At 43.3% G+C, this 21735-nt stretch overlaps 1 protein-coding gene across 1 annotated transcript in view; it reads right to left on the bottom strand.

Moving 5' to 3' along the window:
- The window catches only part of LOC145348898 (short transient receptor potential channel 6-like), a 132594-nt gene that overhangs the window by 79951 nt on the left and 30908 nt on the right, over window positions 1–21735 (bottom strand). Inside the window, exon 2 of the mRNA XM_080196950.1 lies at window positions 17397–18162. Within this exon, the coding sequence (XP_080053076.1) occupies window positions 17397–18162 (766 nt within the window). The remainder of the gene's footprint in view (window positions 1–17396; window positions 18163–21735) is intronic.

The following is a 21735-nucleotide window of genomic DNA, read 5'->3' as shown; positions in this document are numbered from 1 at the left end:
CCCATCAGTACAATTTCACTCCAGCGGGATTCAGACTAGCTCCCCACTTTCAGGGAACTAGCGGGATGATTCCACTGGGGAGAAGGGTGGCATTCAGAGCCCCCCAGGGGGTTGGGCAGCAGGGGGATGTGCCCCCAGGAACGGGCACCCTGGCAGTGCCCCCCATGACCCAGCACTGCCCAAAAGGCAAAGTGCCCATGCCCAAAGGGATTCCTGTCACTTCCCACCAGGCACAGGGCAGTGCCAAGGGACAAGGCCAAGGGGAAGCAGGGCACAGAAGCGATGGATGGGGGTGAGTGGGGGTCCCGCTGCCATTCTGCATTGGGATCGGTTGGGGCTGGAGGAGGCCAGTAATCGGGGTGGCCAGAGGGGGCTGGTTTAAGCTGGTGGGGTGGGGGTGGGGGGGTCTGATTCGAATGTGAATTCCCACTGAAAAAACAATTGTTATTCACACCAGTTTTCCCGTGAATTCAGCACTTAGAACTTTTTTGGGAGAACCGCTCCCCCCCCTCCCCCGCTACATCTTAAAGGCGTCAAATGATATGGGGATATTGCTGGAAAATGGCATTAAGGTAGACAATCAGCCATGATTTAGTTGAATGGCAGAACAGGTTTGAGGGGCTGAATGGCCTGCTGTTTTTCCTATTTCCAATGTTTCAATCAGATTCCAGTCCCACTATCAGCTGTTTCTTCAATCACCAATTGCTCCCCTGACTACAACCTGCTTCCTCCAATCATCCTCTACACCTCAACTTGATCACTCGTGACTTCTTGTGCTTGTATGGGAAGGTGCTGGGGCATGAACTGGGGCATTTGTGGTGATTGAGGAGTGGATCAGAGTGTGGCAAAGGGAATGTTTTCTTCAGAATGTTGAAAGGGAGGGGAATGCTCTTGGACCTCATTGACCATCATCAGAGGCCCCATAGCCCTGCAATCAGGACCCCTAAATCACCCAATCCCATGATCCCTACAATTGATAAAACTCATTAATAAGATTAGGACTCCCATTCCACCTTCCCCTCACAATGTCTGTCACTCCCCAAATAGATACACCTGCTTTCGCAAACTTCGTCCTTGTGAAGTTGGCTTCTGACCAGAAAGGCTTCCACCCCATCAATCTTACCAGCAGGAATCTCACTTAAGGGAGCCCTAGAACTAAATCCTGCAGAACATTGTGGAAAACCATTCCCTAAGTTTTCCCAAACACTCAACAGTTCTGTCTCCAAATGCCACCACACGTAGAGTTCACCTCCACGTTAAAATCCAGACCAATGTTCTCGATTGACGACTTTTCATCAGCACTGGAAGAAGTCCAAGAAGTAACAGGTTTTAGGGAAGTACAGAGGGAGGGAAAGGGGAGAGAAGGGAGGAAGGAACAAAAGGGATAGGAGTGTGGAAATCAGGAGAAATTAAGTGATGAAAGGGATGATGTGCAAGGCAAAAGAAGATGGTATTGAGATATGTAAGGTTACAAAAAATGGGTTGACAGAAGGTAGAAGTGAGAAAAAAAAATTATCAAAAGCCACCTAGTTCTCCCAGTATACCTTCCATTTCCTCAACTGAGGGATCCCCACCGCCACTGTGATTGATAAGACCCTGGACTACTTCTATTGCTTTTCCCAAACTTCTCCCATCATCCCTTCCCCCTTTTTCCTGAGCCACAATATCCTCCCACTTGCCCCCACCTTCCACTCCACTAGCCTCAACAAACCATTCACTGCGATTTCTGCCACACCCAAATGGGTGTCACCACCAAACACCTCTTCCCCCTCCCCTCCTAGCATTCTGAAGACATTGTTCTCTTTGCCACACCTTGTACCACCCCTGAATCACCCCAAATACTCCAACTCAGCCCACAGCATCTTCCCATACAAGCGCAGGAGATGCAAACTGTCCTTTTACCTCTTCCCTTTCCGCCCAAAGTCCCTAAGGCCCCTTCTAGACAAAACAAAGACTTATTTGTACTTCTTTCAATTTACTTTACTGTACTCGCTGCTCACAATGCAGCTTTCTCCACACTGGCATGAGCAGATTCAGATTGGTGACTGCTCTGCAGAATGCTGGCATTCAATTTTCAGGCATGACTCCAAGCTCCGAAATTGTCATTTCAATTCTTCACCCATTCCCACTCTGAATTCCCTATCCTCATCCTCCTGCACTATTCTAGTGAAGCTCAAAATAAGTCAAGGAAACAGCAGCTTTTCTTAGTTTAGGTGCTTAACCTTCCAGTTTCAGCTCTGAACCAATAATTACAGATTCTAACCTCTACTGCTATTCATTTTTCTGGATTTAGCCAGAATTCTATGCACCCTCCCCCCACCTCTTCCCCAATTCTGCCCAATGTGTGTACTATTTATAATGTTATAGTATTGGTATAAACAACCTGACTGGGAAGTTTGCTGTTTTCCATGAAAATTTTTATAGTTGAACTAAAGGCATTTATGGTACAGTTTAGCACTATAAAGGATCAGTTTTCCTGACAAAATTAACTTGAAATAGACTTAAGGCAAAAATTTCCAAAGAAATAGGAAGGGAAATTTGAGTGAGATCTGTAATGGGTGAGGGAGGGGAGGATAGCATGCTGATAGGAGGTGGGGGAGGGGCTGGTGAAGCCCTTTGAACCAATCTGCCTCCACAATCCCATTTAGACACAGAAATGACAGTTGGAGTTTAATCCAGACAAATGCGAGGTGATGCATTTTGGAAGATCAAACTTAGGTGTGAGTTATACTGTAAATGGCAGAACCTTGAGAACATCAACATACAGGGGAATCTGGGTGTACAGGTCCACAGTTCCCTAAATGTGGCAACACTGGTGTCCAAAGTGATTAAGAAGGCATATGGCTTGCATCACTCGGGGCACTGAGTACAAGAGTTGGGAAATCATGTTGCAGCTATATAAAACCTTGGTTAGGCCACATCTGGTGAATTGCGTGGAGTTCTGGACACCACAGTACCAGAAGGATGTGAAGGCTTCAGAGAGAATGTAAATAAGGTTCAGCAGAAAGCTTCCTGGTCTTGAAGGTGTCAGCTATGAGGAGAGGTTGAATAAACTCGGATTGTTTTCACTGGAAAGACAGAGGCTGAGGGGAGACCCGATAGAGGTCTACAAAATTATAAGAGCCACCGACAGGGTGGATAGTCAGACGCTTTTTCCCAGGATGGAAATGTCATTCACAAGGAGGCACAGGTTCAAGGTGAAAGGGGGAAAGTTTAAGAGAAATGTATAGGGGAAGTGTTTTCACCCAAAGAGTGGTGGGTGACTGGAATGTGCTGCCAGAGGAGGTGGCGGTACACGAGCAACTTTTAAGAGGCATCTGGATGGGTACATGAATAGGGAGAAATAGAGGGATATAGACTGAGTAAGGACAGAAGGTTTGTTTTTTAGTTTAGTTAAGGCATCATGATCAGCATAGGCTTGGAGGGCCGAAGGGCCTGTTCCTGTGCTGTACCTTTCTTTGTTCTTTGATGTTGCACAAGCTGCTACCTTGAAGTTCCTTACTACACCCTAGACATTCTACACTATTCCCCAACTATACAAAGTTACCTCTTCTCAACAACCATCTCTCCATAAAAACTGACTCTGGAGCCCCTCCATACCGACCCTACACCTGCACTGTGACAGTGGCTCATTTCCTGCCTAAGACTTAAGACCAACTGATCCTTCTCACCTGAGACTCAGGACTGAGTGAACCCCTGCCTGACACTCAGAATTGATTGACCCATCACCTAAGGCTGGGGTCTGACTAACCTCCTGCCTGAAATTTGAGATTGACAGAGCCCCATGCCCAAGACTCAGGGCATGCTGTCACTCCCCCAGTGTGCCAATTGCACCCTCTTATCCATCACTCCCAGTGCAGGGCTGCTCGACCTAGACCACCCTCCACCTCACTTCATTAAACTATCCATAAGCACCAGGCTCCAACAAGAGGAGATTTCCCAGCATTCTCCCAGTCACTGCCACAGAAAAAATGGACAACCAGGTTCCAGGAGGAAATGATGTTGGGTGTGGAATGATTAAATTAAGCTTAGTTTTTTAATATTTAATAACTGACAGTAAATTACAAAAGCCTATTAATTGGATTAGGACTTCAGTTAGATGTGGATTTTGTTGAATTAGTGCTGTTATAAAGTACCATTTTGAGTATAAAGTGTTCTTTTCAGCCTTTCTCCTGTGTAATTATTTTACTGTATCTGTTGAGAGCTTTGAGAATGTGTGGGCTTTGATGGATTTTCAGTCCACAAGAAGGTGACCTGTAACCAAGACTTGTTCTACTGGTGCTCCTGTTTTCATTGTCATTTTGCTATTACTGCCCTGCTCAGTTACTGTTATTGTTAAGCTCCGTTATTTACTTATAAAAATAAGTTCCTTCTTTTAAAAAATGCATTTCACTATCTTAAGTTACCAAATTACCACAGGTGCCATAAACTTAGGGTGGGATTTTCTAAGCCTTCGCACAGGTGGAATCTTCCAGTCCTGCTGAAGGCAACTCCCTGCAGAAGTCTCTCAGTGGCAGGGTGGACAAAATGCCAAAGACATTGGCAGGACTAGAAGATCCAACTAGCAGCTAATAATGATCCATTTCCACCGCTGAAAAACACACTGTGGGTGGGCCAGAAAATCCTGTCCTTGGTGTTTAACATTGAGATCAGTATCATAGAAACATCATAAAGTAGTCTTTATTTAAACACTACTCATCTATAAATCTTTCTTGTGTTCTTTCTTGATTCATACACTATTATTCATCTAACTAAAAAATAAAAAGTCAAACACTTTATTCAGACCACAGAGAAACTTTGGGGCAATCTTACCAAAAACTTTTAAGCCCTGAATGAATGTGAAAACAGAATAGTTTCAGATCCATTTCTTTGGCGAGGCCACATGTTCAATCTTATGTCACTCTGTGCATTTGCACCATCTGTTTCCTGCCTCTAAAGGAAGGGAACGGGGCCTCAGCTTGCCAGAAAGCCGGCAGCTAACAGTAGAGGGCACATTCATGCATGCTCAGATCTCTCTGTGCAACAGAATGGAGAGATATGTCAGTCACCTCCACACCTGGATATTTTCTGCCTCCCACTGCATCCCCTCACCTGGCATTCACTGGCCTCCCCAATCAATCACCTCCCCGACCCGGCAGAGCCAATTCCTCCCCCCGGGACCTGATCGATTGTAGTCTACTCCCTGACTGATCCTCCTTTTGGGCCTTCCCCCATCGAGGCTTCACCCGCCCCTCCCCTTAGGCTCCTCCCCCTCAGGCCCACCCTCTTGGCACAGCCCAGTGCCTGTTGGGTACTGCCAGGATGCCAGGCTGCCAGTGCCAGAGTGGCACTGCCCAAGGGGTACTGCCCAAGGGGCACCGTCCCTCTGCTCCCAACCTTTCAGGGTGCCTCAATGGCCTCCGGTCCCACCATCGAGGCCATCACAACAGGTCCCCATCACAGGTCAGGACTATCATGGTGAGGCCCCAAAGGCAAGTGAACCCAGATGATTGGATCCCGGGCTCACTAATATTTAAATCCAAATTTAAATAGATGTAAATGTTGAGATCAGACTCGTGCCCTTACCAGGTACAAGGCTGATCTTGCCGGATATCCAGGCCCAGTATGATCACAAGAGGGAGAAACCCAGCACTAACCCAATTTTCATCTCTCGCTCAGTCTTACTGGCTCACCCCACCCTTTGAGGCAGGATGAAAATCATTCAACTGAGTTAAATACAATAATATTTACAAACAGTGGACAAAGGTCATGTGATCAAATGTCAGCTGATTAAATATATATAACTGGCATCATATGATCAATGGTCATGTGATCTAATCAATTCTCCAGGAATATGTTAAACTCTCACACATTTGAGTTTCCTTATTTGTGTGTCTATACTTTCCATTGCTTTGTTTGTATCATATATTCCATGATAACATTGAACAACTCACATAAAACATCTATGCCATGAAGCTACTCCTACATTTCTGATTTGAAATGCATATGAATCTATTTGCTTCTATTCCTCCTTCAGCTGTTTAAGAACTCTAATGACAACTAAGCTACAAAGGTGCACTTTGGGATTGTTAAAAGTGGATACAGATGTGACCAGAATGGAAAAACTTACTGGAACTGTCAAAAGAAAATGTCAGAACTGTCAGCAATGTCAAGAAGAATGGTCAATGTGTCAAAAGTAACAAAAGTAACTGTCAAGCAAAACATTGAAAAATCTATGAAAAGTGTTTTTAAAAAAATCACTGCCTGTTATTTCACACTGTCTGGTGAGATAAGCCTGAGGTTATTATTACTGGATTTGTGCTGCATTTCACAATCTTTCATTACCACAGCAGTGAGCTTTCATTTCACAGTTTAACTGACAAATTCGTGTGATCACAGACCACTTGAAGTAGGACTAGGAATTACAACGTTTTTTATAAGGGATTAAGCATTGGAATTAAATGTTTGTTTTTGTAAGAGATCGTGTCGTTTTAAGAATGCAAATACAATAAGTACATTTTTATCACTGAGAGTGGTTGTTTTAAATAAAGTCCACATTGAGAAATGTATTTGATCTCATCATGTCTCCTGAGTTTTGCTCACTGCGTATACGGGGTGAGTTGGCATGTTGGTGTAAGGGCAAAGGGTAGACTGTGGAGAACATGGGATGGTATCAAGTTGGCACTACATTGGTATGGGGTGATAAAGATATGGGGTGGGTAGAGGGGCATAGGTTGGCATTGAAGTTATGAGGGTTGGGCAGAGGGATATAGATGAGCATGAAGGATATCAGGGGTTATGGGTTGGTAGAGGGGCATTGGTTTGCATGGAAGGAATAGAGGGTTATGAGGGGTAGATGGAGGGATTAGTGTAGGGACATAGGTTGGCATGGAGGGAATGGAGATTATGGGGTGAGTGGACGATAAAGGTTGGCCTGATGGATAAGGGGACTACGTGGGAGGGCAAAGGGTGAGGGCTGTTCGATGTTTCTTTCACAAAGTGCCAGTGAATGGAGGCAGGCCGTCCAAACAGCCCACCTCCACACCTGGGAGCCTCCCACATGTTGTGTGGTTGATCAGCCCAACCCACAGAAAATCCCACCATCCTGAAACAAAAATCCCACCTCCCAGGGCACTTTCCCCTGGGTCAGGTTTATGGAGTTGCAAATTATCCCAACTCTGCACTCCCAATCCGGGAGCAAAATTCAGGCCAATGCTTCCATTGGTTTCTCTTCACATCATTCTCTCCTTGTTACAGATTTCCTTCAGCAGCACTTGTTTTGGTTGTTGCCAATTTTGACACAACAGAATGAGAAAAGCAAGGCAGGTCTCTGTTAATGAGAATAAGGAATATTGCAGGAGACAGATTGGGACAAAGAAGGACAAATACATCGGTTTTGTGCAGAATGATTAGGTGACAGGAAGAGGACAAAGGGTGGCAGGAGGTTGTCATAGAGCCTGCAGAATGAAGAAGGCATTTCAGTATTTGTATTGGAGGCAAAAATAGTTCCATTAATTAAACATGTCAGAGACTAATTGACTGTTTTTACAAGTAAAACTGCTAAATAAAAAGAACCACCTTAGGTTTTGCAATCACCATTGTTTAAACACCAGTGGCAATTTTATTACTTCATAAATTACTCCTGTAATTTGTTCGACCGGAGCAAGGCAGAGAGGAGCTATTTGTGGCGGGAGTAAAAAGGGTAAAGGATTGACTTTCTTTCCTTACTTGTTCACAGGGTTTCTTTTTTCCCTAGTTTAAATGAAAAGCTGAAGTAGGCCAACCGCGGGGTGGCCTGGGAAGGATTTTTTTGTTAAGCGCACGGGAGGTTTAAAAAGCAGGCCGCACTATCCAGTGGGCAGCGTCGTTAGTGGGCAGCAGAGTGTGCAGGTAGCAGAGTGAGAGCTGAATAGCTTTGGCTCAATGGACTTAGGCGGAAACGGGTGAGGCAGGGTAGGTTTAATTCTTAGTTTGTAAAAACTTAAAAACTAAGTAAACAAAATAAGGATGGAGAGTCAGGTGATGTCTTGTTCCTGCATGATGTGGGAGCTGGTGGACCCCATTGTGGTTGCCACTGAGCATGTCTGCAGTAAGTGTTGGTTGCTTGAGGAACTCCAGCTCAGGGTTGATGAGCTTGATTCTGAGCTTCGGACACTGCGACACATCAGGGAGGGGGAGAGTTATCTGGATGCTGAGTTTCAGGAGACAGTCACACCCCTTAGACCAACTAACTTGAATTCAGCCGGTGGTCAGGGACAAGAGGGTATGACTGCAAATGAGGCAGGTAGAGGGATCCCGGAGGTAGAGTTCCAGGAGCCTCAGTCCCTGAACCTGTCCAACAGGTTTGAGATTCTTGCTCTCTGTGTGGAAGGGAACGGGGACTGCAGGGTGGATGAGCAAACTGACTACAGCAATGTGGTACAGGGAGCTGTTCATGTGGGGGGACAAAAAAGAAATGTAGTGGCAACTGGGGATAGTATAGTTAGCGGCATTGACACTGTTCTCTGTGACCAGGATCAAGAATCCTGAAGGTTGTGTTGCCTGCCTGATGCTCGGGTTCAGGATATCACATCTGGGCTGAAGAGGAACTTGGAGTGGGAGGGTAAGAATCCAGTTGTCATGATCCATGTAGGTACCAATGACATAGGTAGAAGAGGAACAGAGGTTCTGCTAAGGGAATATGAAAAGCTAGGAGCTAAATTACAAAGCAGAACCAAAAGGGTAATAATCTCTGGATTACTACCTGAGCCATGAGCAAATTGGCACAGGGTCAATAAGATTAAGGAGGTAAATGCATGGCCCAAAGATTGGTGTCAGAGGAATGGGTTTGAATTCATGGGACATTGGCACCAGTACTGGGGAAGAGGGGACCTGTTCCGATGAGATGGACTTCATCTGAATTGTGCTGGGACCAGAGTCCTGGCGAATCGTATAACTAGGGCTGTAGATAGGGCTTTAAACTAAATAGTGAGGTGGGCGGGGGGTGGGGGGGGGGGGGGGTTCAGTTGTATGGAAAATTACAAAATCAAAGGTAAAAGGAGAGGGTAGGAGTGCAGGTCAATGATGAGGACTTTCAACTAGTTAAAGGAGCCGAGGGCTCAGGAGAGCTTAGTAAAGTTTCCAGACCATGTAATAGAACAGAGAGTATAGAAGGTGGCAGGAATCTAACCTCAGGCAGAGTGAAAAAGGTGACAAGTATGAGAAGGGAGGTGGTCAACACAGTGCAGGGAATTGGTCTGGGGAAGAATAACCCGTCTGTGACAGGAAAGGACAGAGTATGTAAACAAAGGAATGCACTAACAAATTGGGTCCAGTTAAGAAAGACTAACATAAAGACACTTCACCTGAATGCACGTAGCATTCTAAACAAAGTGAATGAGTTGACGGCACAGATCAGTACAAATGGGTATGATCTAGTGGCCATTACAGGGTGACCAGGACCAGGAACTAAATATCCAGGGGTATCAGACAATTCGGAAGGATAGACAGGAAGGAAAAGGAGATGGGGTAGCTCTGTTAATTAAGGATAACATCAGGGCGGTACTGAGAGTCGATATAAGCTCTAAGGAGCAAAATGTGGAATCAGTGTGGGTGGAGATAAGGAATAGTAAGGGGAAAATGTCACTGTGGACGTAGTCTATAGACCCCCAGATAATAACTTCAAGGTGGGGCGGGCTATAAACAAACAAATAACAGACGCATGTAAAAATGGAACAGCAATAATCATGGGGGATTTTAACCTCCATATTGATTGGTCAACTCAAATCGGACATGGTGGACTTGAGGAAGAGTTCTTAGAATGCTGTTGAGATAGTTTTCTCAAACAGGATGTTACAGAACCTACGAGGGAGTGAGCTATCTTGGATCTGGTCCTGTGTAATGAGACAGGTAAAATTAATGATCTCCTTATGAGGAATCCTCTTGGAATGAGTGATCACAATATGGTTGAATTTCTAATACAGATGGAGGGTGAGAAAGTAGGGTCCCAAACCAGTGTCCTCTGCTTGAACAAGGGGGATTACAATAGGATGAGGGCGGAGTTGGCTAATGTAGACTGGGAACACAAACTAATTGGTGGGACAGTTGAGGAACAGTGGAGGATTTTTAAGGAGATTTTTCTCGGTACTCAGCAAAAATATATTCCAGTAAAAAAGAAGGAATGTAAGAAAAGGGATAACCAGCCATGGATAATTAAGAAAATAAAGGAGAGTATTAAAAACTAATGCATACAGAGTGACCAAAATTAGTGGGAAAATAGAAGATTGGGAAAGCTTTAAAAAACAACAAAGAACTACTAAGAAAGCAATAAAGAAAGGAAAGATAGATTATGAAAATAAACTAGCACGAAATATAAAAACTGATGGTAAAAGTTTTTACAAATATATAAAACGGAAAAGAGTGGCTAAAGTAAATGTTGGACCCTTAGAAGATGAGAAGGGGGATTTAATAATGGGAAACGAGGAAATGGCTGAGGCCTTAAACAAGTTTTTTGTGTCAGTCTTCGCAGTGGAGGACACAAATAGCATACCAATAATTGATGGTCATGGGTCTGTAGGGAGTGAGGACCTTAAAACAATCACTATTACTAAAAAGGTAGTGCTGGGTAGGCTAATAGGACTAAAGGTAGACAAATTCCCTGGTCCAGATGGAATGCATCCCAGGGTACTAAAAGAAATAGCAGAAGTAATAGCAAATGCATTAGTTGTAATTTATCAAAATTCGCTGGACTCTGGGGAGCTGCCAGCTGATTGGAAAACAGCTAATGTAACGTCACAGTTTAAAAAAGGAGGCAGACAAAAGGCGGGTAACTACAGGCCAGTTGGCTTAACATCTGTAGTTGGGAAAATGCTGGAATCTATCATTAAGGAAGAAATAGCAGGACACCTGGAAAATAATGGTTCAATTAAGCAAACGCAGCATGGATTCATAAAGGGAAAGTCATGTTTGACTAATTTACAAGAATTTTATGAGGATATAATGAGTGCGGTTGACAGAGGGGAACCGGTGGATGTGGTGTATTTAGATTTCCAGAAGGCATTCTATAAGGTGCCTTACAAAAGGTTGCTGCATAAGATAAAGGTACACGGAGTTAGGGGTAAAGTGTTAATGTGGATTGAGGATTGGCTATCTAACAGACAGCAGAGAGTCGGAATAAATGGGTGCTTTTCCAGTTGGCAATCAGTGACTAGCGGTGTGCCGCACAGATTGGTGCTGGGGCCTCAACTATTTACCATATACATAGACAATCTGCAGGACAGGACTGAGTGTAGGGTAACAAAGTTTGCAGATGACACAAAGATAAGTGGGAAAGCAAATTGCGTGAAGGACACAGAAAGTCTGCAGAGGGATTTGGATAGGCTCAATGAGTGGGCAAGGATCTGGCAGATGGAGTATAATGTTGATCAGTGTGAGGTTATCCACTTTGGAAGGAATAGTAAAATGGACTAGTATTTAAACGGTGAAAAATTACAACATGCTACTGTGCAGAGGGACCTGCGGTCCTTGTGCATGAATCAGTCTGCAGGTGATCAAGAAGGTAAATGGAATGTTAGCGTTTATCGCGAGGGGGATGGAGTATAAAAGCAGAGAGGTCTTGCTGCAACTATACAAGGTACTGGTGAGGCCGCACCTAGAGTACTGTGTGCAATTTTGGTCCCCTTATTTAAGAAAGGATATATTAGCTTTGGAGGGGGTACAGAGAAGGTTCACCAGGTTGATTCCGGAGATGAGGCGGCTAGCTTATGAGGAGACATTGAGTAGATTGGGCCTGTATTCGTTGGAGTTTAGAAGGTTGAGGGGAGATCTTATAGCGACATATAAGATAATGGAGGGGCTAGACAGGGTAGAAGCAGTGAGGTTATTTCCACTTACAATGGAAACAAGAACTAGGGGGCATAGCCTCAAAATACAGGGGAGTCAATTTAGAACAGAGTTGAGGAGGAACTTCTTCTCCCAGAGGGTAGTGAATCTTTGGAATTCTCTGCCCATTGAAGCAGTGGAGGCTTCCTCTTTAAATGTGTTTAAGTCACAGATCGATAGATTTTTAACCATTAAGGGTTATGGGGAGCAGGTGGGTAAGTGGAACTGAGCCACTATCAGATCAGCCATGATTTTATTGAATGGCGGAGCAGGCTCAAGGGGCTAGATGGCCTACTCCTGCTCCTATTTCTTATGTTCTTATGTAAAAGATCTAGGTTGAAAATTCTTCTCAAACCATGAAGCAATATCCAAACACTCAACAGCAGAGTGCACTGCAGCACCAAGGTGCTAGACTTCTGTGTCATCTCAATATATTTTCAACCAAACTATCTTAACAATCTTTATCTTTAGTTACAATAATGTATAGATAAACAAAAGAAAAGCTATTGCTAATTCGGGCTACCTGTTTTCAGAATCTTCTTAATTTTGCACACTTAACTATGCCTAAGTATGAAATGGCATTCTATATTTCACTTCAAAAATTTATCTCATTGGGTATATTATAATACAATGCTGCTTGGGCAATAACATAATGCAGCAGAACATATACCAGAACATAAGAACATAAGAAATAGGAGCAGGAGTAGGCCATCCAGCCCTTCGAGCCTGCCCCACCATTCAATAAGATCATGGCTGATCTGTCGTGGCTCAGTTCCACATTCCCGCCCTCTCCCCATAACCCTTAATCCCCTCTCTTATCAAAAACCCATCAACCCGCGTCTTAAAAATATTTAGCGAGGTAGCCTCCACCACTTCAACGGGCAGAGAATTCCAGAGATTCACCACCCTTTGAGTGAAAAAGTTCCTCCTCAACTCCGTTCTAAACCGCCCCCCCCTTTATCTTGAGGCTGTGCCCCCTAGTCCTACTGTCCTTTCTGAGCGGGAAGAGTCTCTCCACCTCTATCCTATCCATCCCATTCATCATCTTATACGTCTCGATGAAATCTCCCCTCATTCTTCTAAACTCTAACGAGTACAAGCCTAGTTTATTCAGCCTCTCCTCATAGCTCAACCCCCTCAACTCCGGTATCAGCCTAGTAAACCTCCTCTGCACTCCCTCCAAGGCCAAAATATCCTTGCGTAAGTACGGCGCCCAAAACTGCACACAGTACTCCAGCTGCGGCCTCACCAATGCCCTACACAGCCGCAGCAAGACCTCCCTACTTTTATATTCAATCCCCCTCGCGATGAAGGCCAGCATCCCATTCGCCTTCCTGACCACCTGCTGCACCTGCAAGCTGGGTTTTTGCGACTCATGCACAAGGACCCTGAGGTCCCTCTGCACCGTCGCCTGCTGCAGTTTTTCTCCACGTAAGTAATAATCCTTCCTACCATTCTTCCTACCAAAGTGGACCACCTCGCACTTGCCAACATTAAATTCCATTTGCCATTTCCTGGCCCATTCACCCAGCCTATCTAGATCCTTCTGTAGACTCTCCACACCCTCCGCACAATTTGCCATTCCACCAATCTTGGTGTCATCAGCAAATTTCGACACCCTACACTCGGTTCCCTCCTCCAGATCATCTATATAAATGGTAAATAGCTGAGGCCCCAGCACCGACCCCTGGGGAACACCCAATTGTTATAGAAGATAGAGTCAGATGTTATGGAAAACTGTCCAGCTGTTACAGAAGATCATCCAGTTATTAGGGCAGGTCATACACCTGTTGTAGCTGATCAGCCAGCTGTTCGATAAGATCCTCCAGCTTTAAATGAAGATCACCCTGTTCTTCCAGCAGGTTCACTCAACTATCATAAAAGAGTAAGCAGCTGTTACTCTAGATCACCATCTGTTACAGCCAACCATCCAGCTGTTTTAGCCATTGTTCATCCAATCTAGTAGATCACCCAGCTGTTATAACAGATTATCCAGTTATTATAGTAGATCATCAGCTTTTTCCAGTAGATCAAGCAAATGTTATAGCCAATAATCCAGCTGCTCTTGCAGATTGACTACATGTTATAGAAGATGGTTCAGGCATTATAACAGATCAGTCCGCCGTTATACAAGATCATCAAGCTGTTACTGCAGATCATGTAACTCTTACAGCAGATCACAGTTATCACAGATCATTCAGCTGTTCTTGCAGATCATTCAGCTGTTCTTGCAGATCATTCAGTTGTTCTTGCAGATCAATCAGCTACGACAGCAGATTGTGTTGTTCCCAAACAGATCACCAGTTGTTGTAGATAATTCAGCAGCTGTAGAAGATCGTTCAGTTCTCATAGTAGATCAAACCCTGCAGTTATAGTAGCTTGTCCAATTGTTCTGGCAGTCATCCAGATGCTGCAGCAGATTGTCCGGCTGTCACAGTTAATTGTCCAAATGGTAGAGAACGCACCTGATTTCTTTCCATTGACTTCAAATGGGGTAATCATGTTTCCTCACCTTGAAGTTGAAAATTACTCTCTCATGTACTCCAAATGCCAACAAACTCATGCAGAATGCAACCAAAATTTAAATTTAATTTAACTTAACAGCAATTAAGCTTTACTTTTAATTCATTCAAGATAATAGATTTTTAATGTATTTGTACAGAATTGGACCTTTTCTCTTTGACAATTATCTATCTTGCTTTCCTCTACTCTCCTCTAGATGTTACTGGATTATGGGGAAAAAGATCCCTCAAGAATAATGAAAGTTAGTTAAAACTGATAGGACCAATAATTAGTCCCATCAAAAAACTACATGACTGTGTGAACAATGGCTTCTAAACACCCATGATTCTGAAAGATCAGAATAACTTGTTTGCATTTCTTTTACATGTTCCCCTGCCGTTAATGATGCTGTAATGACCTTAAAATGGGGCTAGTCATCTTATTGTCCCATTATCACTGGCAGTGAAACCAGCTCCATTTTGAAACGGATCTATCAATGATTACTTCAAAGTGATTGAATATCTTAAGCATAAGGCCTCTTTTAATAAGGAAACCAGAATACCATGGTGTAAGCAGGACGTTGATTTGCCATGACTTGACAAAACTGGCCAGAGCCTGAACTATGCACTCAGTACAAGAGATGGAACCAAAGAAACATATCAAAGATAAGTGTTGAATGACTATCATAGGCCCAGGAGGGGCACTGGATCTCATATGACTGAACAGATGACCTACTATGGTCCTTAAAGGTCTCCATTAAAATGATGAGTTTGTAAAAGAAATGAGCTTGCAGACAGAGTAGGAGGACTATGTGTGTTCCCCCAAACCCAAATTCAAGCCATATGAGCTGCCACCAGCTTCTGCTCATGAATTCCATCACACAAATGTAACAACTCCAGATTGCAACCTCAACATCAACCTTACTGTTGATCCTCCTTGATTATCACCACTGTGCTCTTCAATCATTGCCATCACCACCCTCCCCAGTTCTGACCACTATTCCCTTCCTCCCAATCCTAGAATTACAGAAACCCTACAGTGCAGAAGGAGGCCATTCAGCCCATCAAGTCTGCACCAACAACAATCCCACCCCAGGCCTTCTCCCCACACATTTACCCCACTTATCCCTCTAACCTACACATCCCTGGACACTAAGGGGCAATTTACCATGACCAATCAACCTAAACTGCACTTGGACTATGGGACAAAACCAGAACACCCGAAGGAAACCCACACAGACACAGGGTGAATGTACAAATTCCAGACAGACATTGACCCGAGCCAGGAATCGACGCCTGTCCCTGGTGCTGTGAGGAAGCAGTGGTAACCACTGTGCCACTGTGCCACCATTCTCTTCTCTTGGATATCCTTCTCCAAACTCTGATATTGAGTTACTTTTGGGTTGCTACTGCCATGCATCAGCCCATTCTGTGAGGCAGTTCTTCACAAGCTCCCTGAGGCTGCCTATTAGATGTCTGCAGTTCACTGCTTTGATAGTTCTTTTCCCCATTCAGCCAAGGTTTTTGGTAGCCAGCTGAGAAAACAAAGTTCTGTTTCAATGCCACCTCAACACATTGCTTTCATGAAACACAGGTTCCTCAACTTACACCATGCAAATTTACTAACTCAAGAAATTCTGATGGAAATGGCCATCCAGACCATAATTCATCTTTATTGTATAAAGCTACGCAACTCACTAAATGGAGTTTCTAAATCTAACTATCTTGCATATGAGAAATGTAGTAAAACCTTATTTTGTTGCATTCAGCAACATTTGTATACTTTGATCGCTTTGCATTACAGTTTCGATCACCTGACAGTTCTACAGTCATCAAGCATCAGAAAAGGTTCTGCACAGTTCTGTACATTATGGTAGCATTATATACTCGGAACAAACAGTTACAGAATATACCTTTATCACTGAGTTTAAGTTGAGCAGAAAGATGCATTAAGTCTGCCTTGGTTACTCACTGTGGATTAGGTTTTGAGAACTTGTAATTTCTGCCTTATTTATAGGGATGGCTATTATCTGGGGCATCCATGATCAACCAGATTTACAGGGTGGGATTTTCTGGTCGCGCTCACCCCAAGGTCGGAAAGTCTCGACCTTTGCATATTCTGTGTCCTGTCCGCTACGATTCCCCTGTGGGTGAGATAGGAAAATTCTGCCCACAGAGTTCATGAGAGAGCACAGCATGTTTTAGAAGGAAGCTCACATAGCCCCTGCTGTTTCAATCAGTTCCAATTCCAGCCTGCCTATCATAGACTCAATAATGCCTATTTGGCCTGATTCCAGCAGAGCACATTTACCTCGTTGTTCACAGAATTGATTCATTCTACTGGTTAGAACACACACCTGTAGATTTGGTGTAACCTTGGATAACTTACAACAAATAAAGTACCAATTGACAAAGTATGTTTAGAAAAATTATCTATTTGAATATGAAGCTTTAGAATATGTAAATGGGAAGCTACCAGATTCACAGCTTTGTCTTCATTGAGACTCATGGCTCATCTCTACTCACATATGATATGTACCTGGTTTCTACATTGTATTGGAAATACAGTAAATATATTGATTGACCAAGTATATTAAGATTCACTCAATGATATTGCAAGTGTAACCTCCCTATTTCAAAATGTATCAAGTTACTTTTGAATCAAGGTATATGTAACTCAAATTATGGTAGTAATTATATTGGCTGGTGGGGGAGGGGGAGGAGGGGGTCAGTTAGTTCAGTTAGCTAGATGGCTGGTTTGTGATGCAGAGTAACACCAACAGCGCAGGTTTAATTCCAACTGAGATTATTCTTGAATGTTCTTCTCAATGTTGCCTGTTGCCTGAGGCGTGGTGACCCTCAGGTTAAATCACGACCAGTCAGCTCTTTCTCTCAAAGGGAGAGCAGCCAGTAGTCCTCTGGGAGTATAGTGACTTTACATAGGAATTAAATAAGCTGCTAGAATTGGAAGGTGGACATTATAGAATTACTGATTGTTGAACTTCAGGAGTTCTAGCCACCGTAGATTCAGTACAAGTTGCAGGTACTTTAACTTACCTTAAATTCCTTCTCAATATTTGCCAGTACATTGAGCTCATTACTGAGCTCCAGAGCTGTAAGTACTGGATCCTCACTGGAGAGTGACAAGTAGGCAGGGCTTGCCAAACCTCTGTAGGCATTAATTCGAGATCTAGAGTGGCTGAAGGAGTCATTGAATTGATTCTCCGTACACACCTTACATTTGCAAAAATAGTCATGGGGCCGGTTAATACGGGCTCCTCTTCTCAATAAGATATGAACAATTTCATACTCTTGGCAATGAGCTGCCAGGATGATTGGAGTGATATCATGGGAAAACCTGGTACCATCTTCATCATAGGCATAAAAATCATTGTACTCTGGTTTATATTGCTCTGGACTCAGAGCCAGTGTGTGTGTTGTAGCAAACAAACGGTGGTTCAAGATGGCCTCTACAATTCGCACATAACCTTTACTGATGGCCAATAGCAAACCATCCCCAACACGTGACAGGTTATCAATCTTCAGCAGAAGCTCTATCACCTCCAAATGCTCATTTGCGACAGACAGTTGCAGTGCATTCTGACCCATGTAGTCAACACAATTCACATTTAGCGATTCCGATTCCTCCAGCATCCTTCTGACAACAGGAACGTTGCCATATTCAGCTGCATCAAGAAACCTTTCTTCTTCAGGAGTTAGGTTTGTGGATCTGTCATTGAACATGTAGGCTGGCCCTCGGAATGCCTGTCTTCTGCCTTTTTGCACTGTCTGCCTTCGTGGCCTCTCCGCTTTGAAATGACTGCTAAACAGGAAAGAGGAAAAGCAGTTTTTAGCACAGGGAAGGCATTTAGTGTCATGTTTACTCAACATTTCTAATTAATGAAAAATTTCAAACTCTATAATTCACTCACATTTCTGTGTGAAATCTTAGTAACAACATAAGGTGAAAGATATATTGAGATTCATTAAAAAAAATGTCAAAATTACTGGCAAATAATTATTGCAGGTTTTGCATTATTTTTATTTAAATCTTACAACCTTAGTCAGCTTGGTATATAAAAATGCTTTTGTGATGTATTTTTGTCAACAATTCATAAGACTTAGAAAATCAGGACAACCAATTGATCACATTTCTGGCCAGTTCTAAATTATATAGCATAACTTTTCCATCAATTTACAAGCTAGAGAGAACAGGGAGCACAATTTTCATCAATAAGTTATTGGTTAAGTCATGAATGAATTAAACCAGGCCATTCCTTTCCATGCAATGGGTAATATACTGTTTCCACAAACCACAATGTTTAGTCTTAATATCACTTCCATGAAAACGACATGGAAGCACTTACTACCCCATTCCCACTGAGGTGGGCATCTCCATTTTGCCAGGGTCCTCCCAATGGGTAACCTGAGCAAAAGCCTTGAAATGACACATAGTTGATTTTTATATTTAAGTTGAGGTCCTATGACATAAGTTGGACTCCATGATACTTTAGCAGTCGGTGCACTTGGTCTAGGACACATTAGAGGTTAGGCTAAATGCAACAGCGAAAATCCTCTTTAATTGGTGTAGATGCGAGTAGTAGAAGTGCTCCCCAGGGTTCCACAAAATCAGCCTCTGCCTCTTAAGATGGGAGAACACTCCACAGACTTCTGCTCTAGAGGCCAGCAAAACTCGGCAATATTACTGTGACCTCGACGTCTATGCACTCCCCCTGAAGCACTTGATTTCCACCACCAGTCCACCGGCTTGATGCTAATGAGACCTTGCCCTGAGATGGAGAGGGCCACCCCTGGAGCTATTGGTTGGCAAGCCACAACATTGCTCTGATCAGCTGACTAAAGTCCACTCATGCAAAAGCATAAAGGAGGAAACTTTGCCCAGAAAAGGGTTCAGGGCACTTTCTGAAAAAGTATCTTTTTATACATAAACCTAACGCTGACATGAAATGCATCTTGCATCAACACTGACACAGTCACCAGCGACTAGCACCAACAACTAATTAACAAATCACTGGAACATTGAAGATAGGAGCAGGAGGAGGCCATTTGGCCCTTCGAGTCTGCTCCACCATGCACCACGATCATGGCTGATCATCCAACTCAATAGCCAAATCCTGCTTTCTCCCCATAACCTTTGATCTCATTGGCCCCAAGTGTTACAACCAGCCACCTCTTGAATACAATTAATGTTTTGTCATCAAAAAATAAATGAATTAAAATTCTGCTAACTTTCATTCCAATTGCTGATTGGCTTAGTTTATGTATGAGGTTCCACCACTGTTCTTGCCTGGGTCATTAGTTCTTGTGTCAGACAGCAGCTTACATTAAAGATAGGGATAGATTTAACCTTAAAGAGGCAACTGACAGATGCTGCTCCTTTGCATTTTGAAAAGCAAAGGTATCCACCCCTCATGTTAATCAAATGTTCATGTTCAAGATGTTGTGGTGGGAATAACAGCAGCCAGAATTCATGGAGTATCAGTCATTGGGGTGAGAAATTAAACCGAGGCTCTGTCTGCCCTCTCAAGGAGAGTAGAGGAATTCCTCCTGGTTGACTGATGAATATTTAATCTCCCAACCTAAATCACTAAAACCGAATATTTGGTCATCAACAGGTCACTATTTGGGATCATGCTGTACTCTAATTGGGCGGTTTTCTTAATTTACAATGGTGGCTGTTATATACTGCACTAGTTGGATAAAAGAACATAAAATGATAACATGTGAGGCTGAGTGAAAACAATAACACAGGTTTATTGATAAGCTGCAGACTCTACAGAAGATTGACCTAGACTCAGCAGAACCCTGCAAAGCAGCTGATAATGTCACAAACTGTACATGTGATGCAACTCTTAAAGTGACAGTGCAACAACATAGTCACAAATATACCCCAATAACTGCACTTCAAAAGTACTTTGTTAGGTGAAAAATGCTTTGGAACATGAATGGTGCCATGTAAATACAACTTTTTCATTATTTAAAACCATATCCATCCTTAAAACCAATGGCAGAATTTTATGGTCCCACCGCGGTGGAGGCAGGACTATAAAATGCGCCAAGCCATTCAAACATCCATTCACTCCAACGGGACTGGAAAAACCTGCTGTGATGGGCGTGGTGGGGGAAATCCGTAAAATCCTACCCAAATGTTAGCTAAAAGATGAAGTCACATAATAATTTGGCCCAAGGTCCGAGGTAAGAGCCTATCAAACTACTAAGGTCCATTCTTCATGCTTCATCAGAATTAACGGCAGTATTCTGGACTCCGAGCAGTTGACAGAAGTAAACAGAACATCCTGTACTGCAGCTATTCATATACATTGTGATGAGGATCCCGAGGGACATAATGGAGTCGACCAAGGGTTAGATGGCAGTAATGGGATTGATCATGAGACACATGACAGTACTAGATAACTACTCTGGATAATTGACCTATGGATGTGAAAGCACTGTCACTGCCAATGTCACCACCGCACCACATCCACACCCCCCACCCCCACACCCCACCCCCCCGCCCAAAGCAGGATTTTCCACAGGTAGATTCCGGACACCGAACTTCACTCACATCTTTCACTTCTATATCTGAGTCACTGCCAAGCAACTTTATACCAAATCTGCACGCCATAAAATCCACTGCAGTGAACCATTTAATTTCTCTTCATGATTGGGATCAAGAACAGTCACATATTCAGCAGCATCTTGGACAGGAAGACTTCTGTTTTTTCATGGACATGAGATCCACAGGAGACATATATCCCAAAGGGAATGGAGGGATGTGACAATTGCAGAATATGCAAGAAAAGCCAATGGGAAGTTTAAATATGGATTGGATGTTGAGGATGATGGCTAAGAAATAAACACTGGCAGAATGGGGTGAAGAATGGAGAGAAAGAAAGTGCAGTGCAAGCAGTTAGAATCCAGAAGTGATTCTTGCATCAGAAAACAATGATAAATTTGACAAAGAACATTTGACTGTGCATTAGAAGATCTCTCACTGGGTGTCCTGAAAAATATAAAATTGGAAGTAGAAGTCATGGTTGGAATTTTCCGATCCCCTTGTGGCAAGACCAACTGCGAGAAATTCCAGCCAGAATCTTTCGGCAAGATTGGACAATCTCACTTGCCGGTGCAGCTGGAAAATCCCATCTCATGGCTTGGATTTTCCCACAGCTGGAACAGTAATCTTAAAATTCTTTCCATAGCTTTTTCTTTAGCCCTTTCATGTATTATTAATAAATTAGAGTGGAATTTGAAATTGGGAGCCAGGCTGCAGTGCTTTTAAGGCAAAGCAAAGTAGATCCATAATAACCTATCAAGTGTATAATTTGAGTTGGTGTATTACTCCCTTCCCAGTTATTCAGACTACATCCTCACA

Source organism: Carcharhinus amblyrhynchos, chromosome 10 (genome assembly GCF_965287045.1).
Source record: "Carcharhinus amblyrhynchos chromosome 10, sCarAmb.v2.hapA, whole genome shotgun sequence".
Lineage (NCBI taxonomy): Eukaryota > Metazoa > Chordata > Chondrichthyes > Carcharhiniformes > Carcharhinidae > Carcharhinus > Carcharhinus amblyrhynchos.
This window is presented reverse-complemented; position numbering and strand designations above follow the sequence as displayed.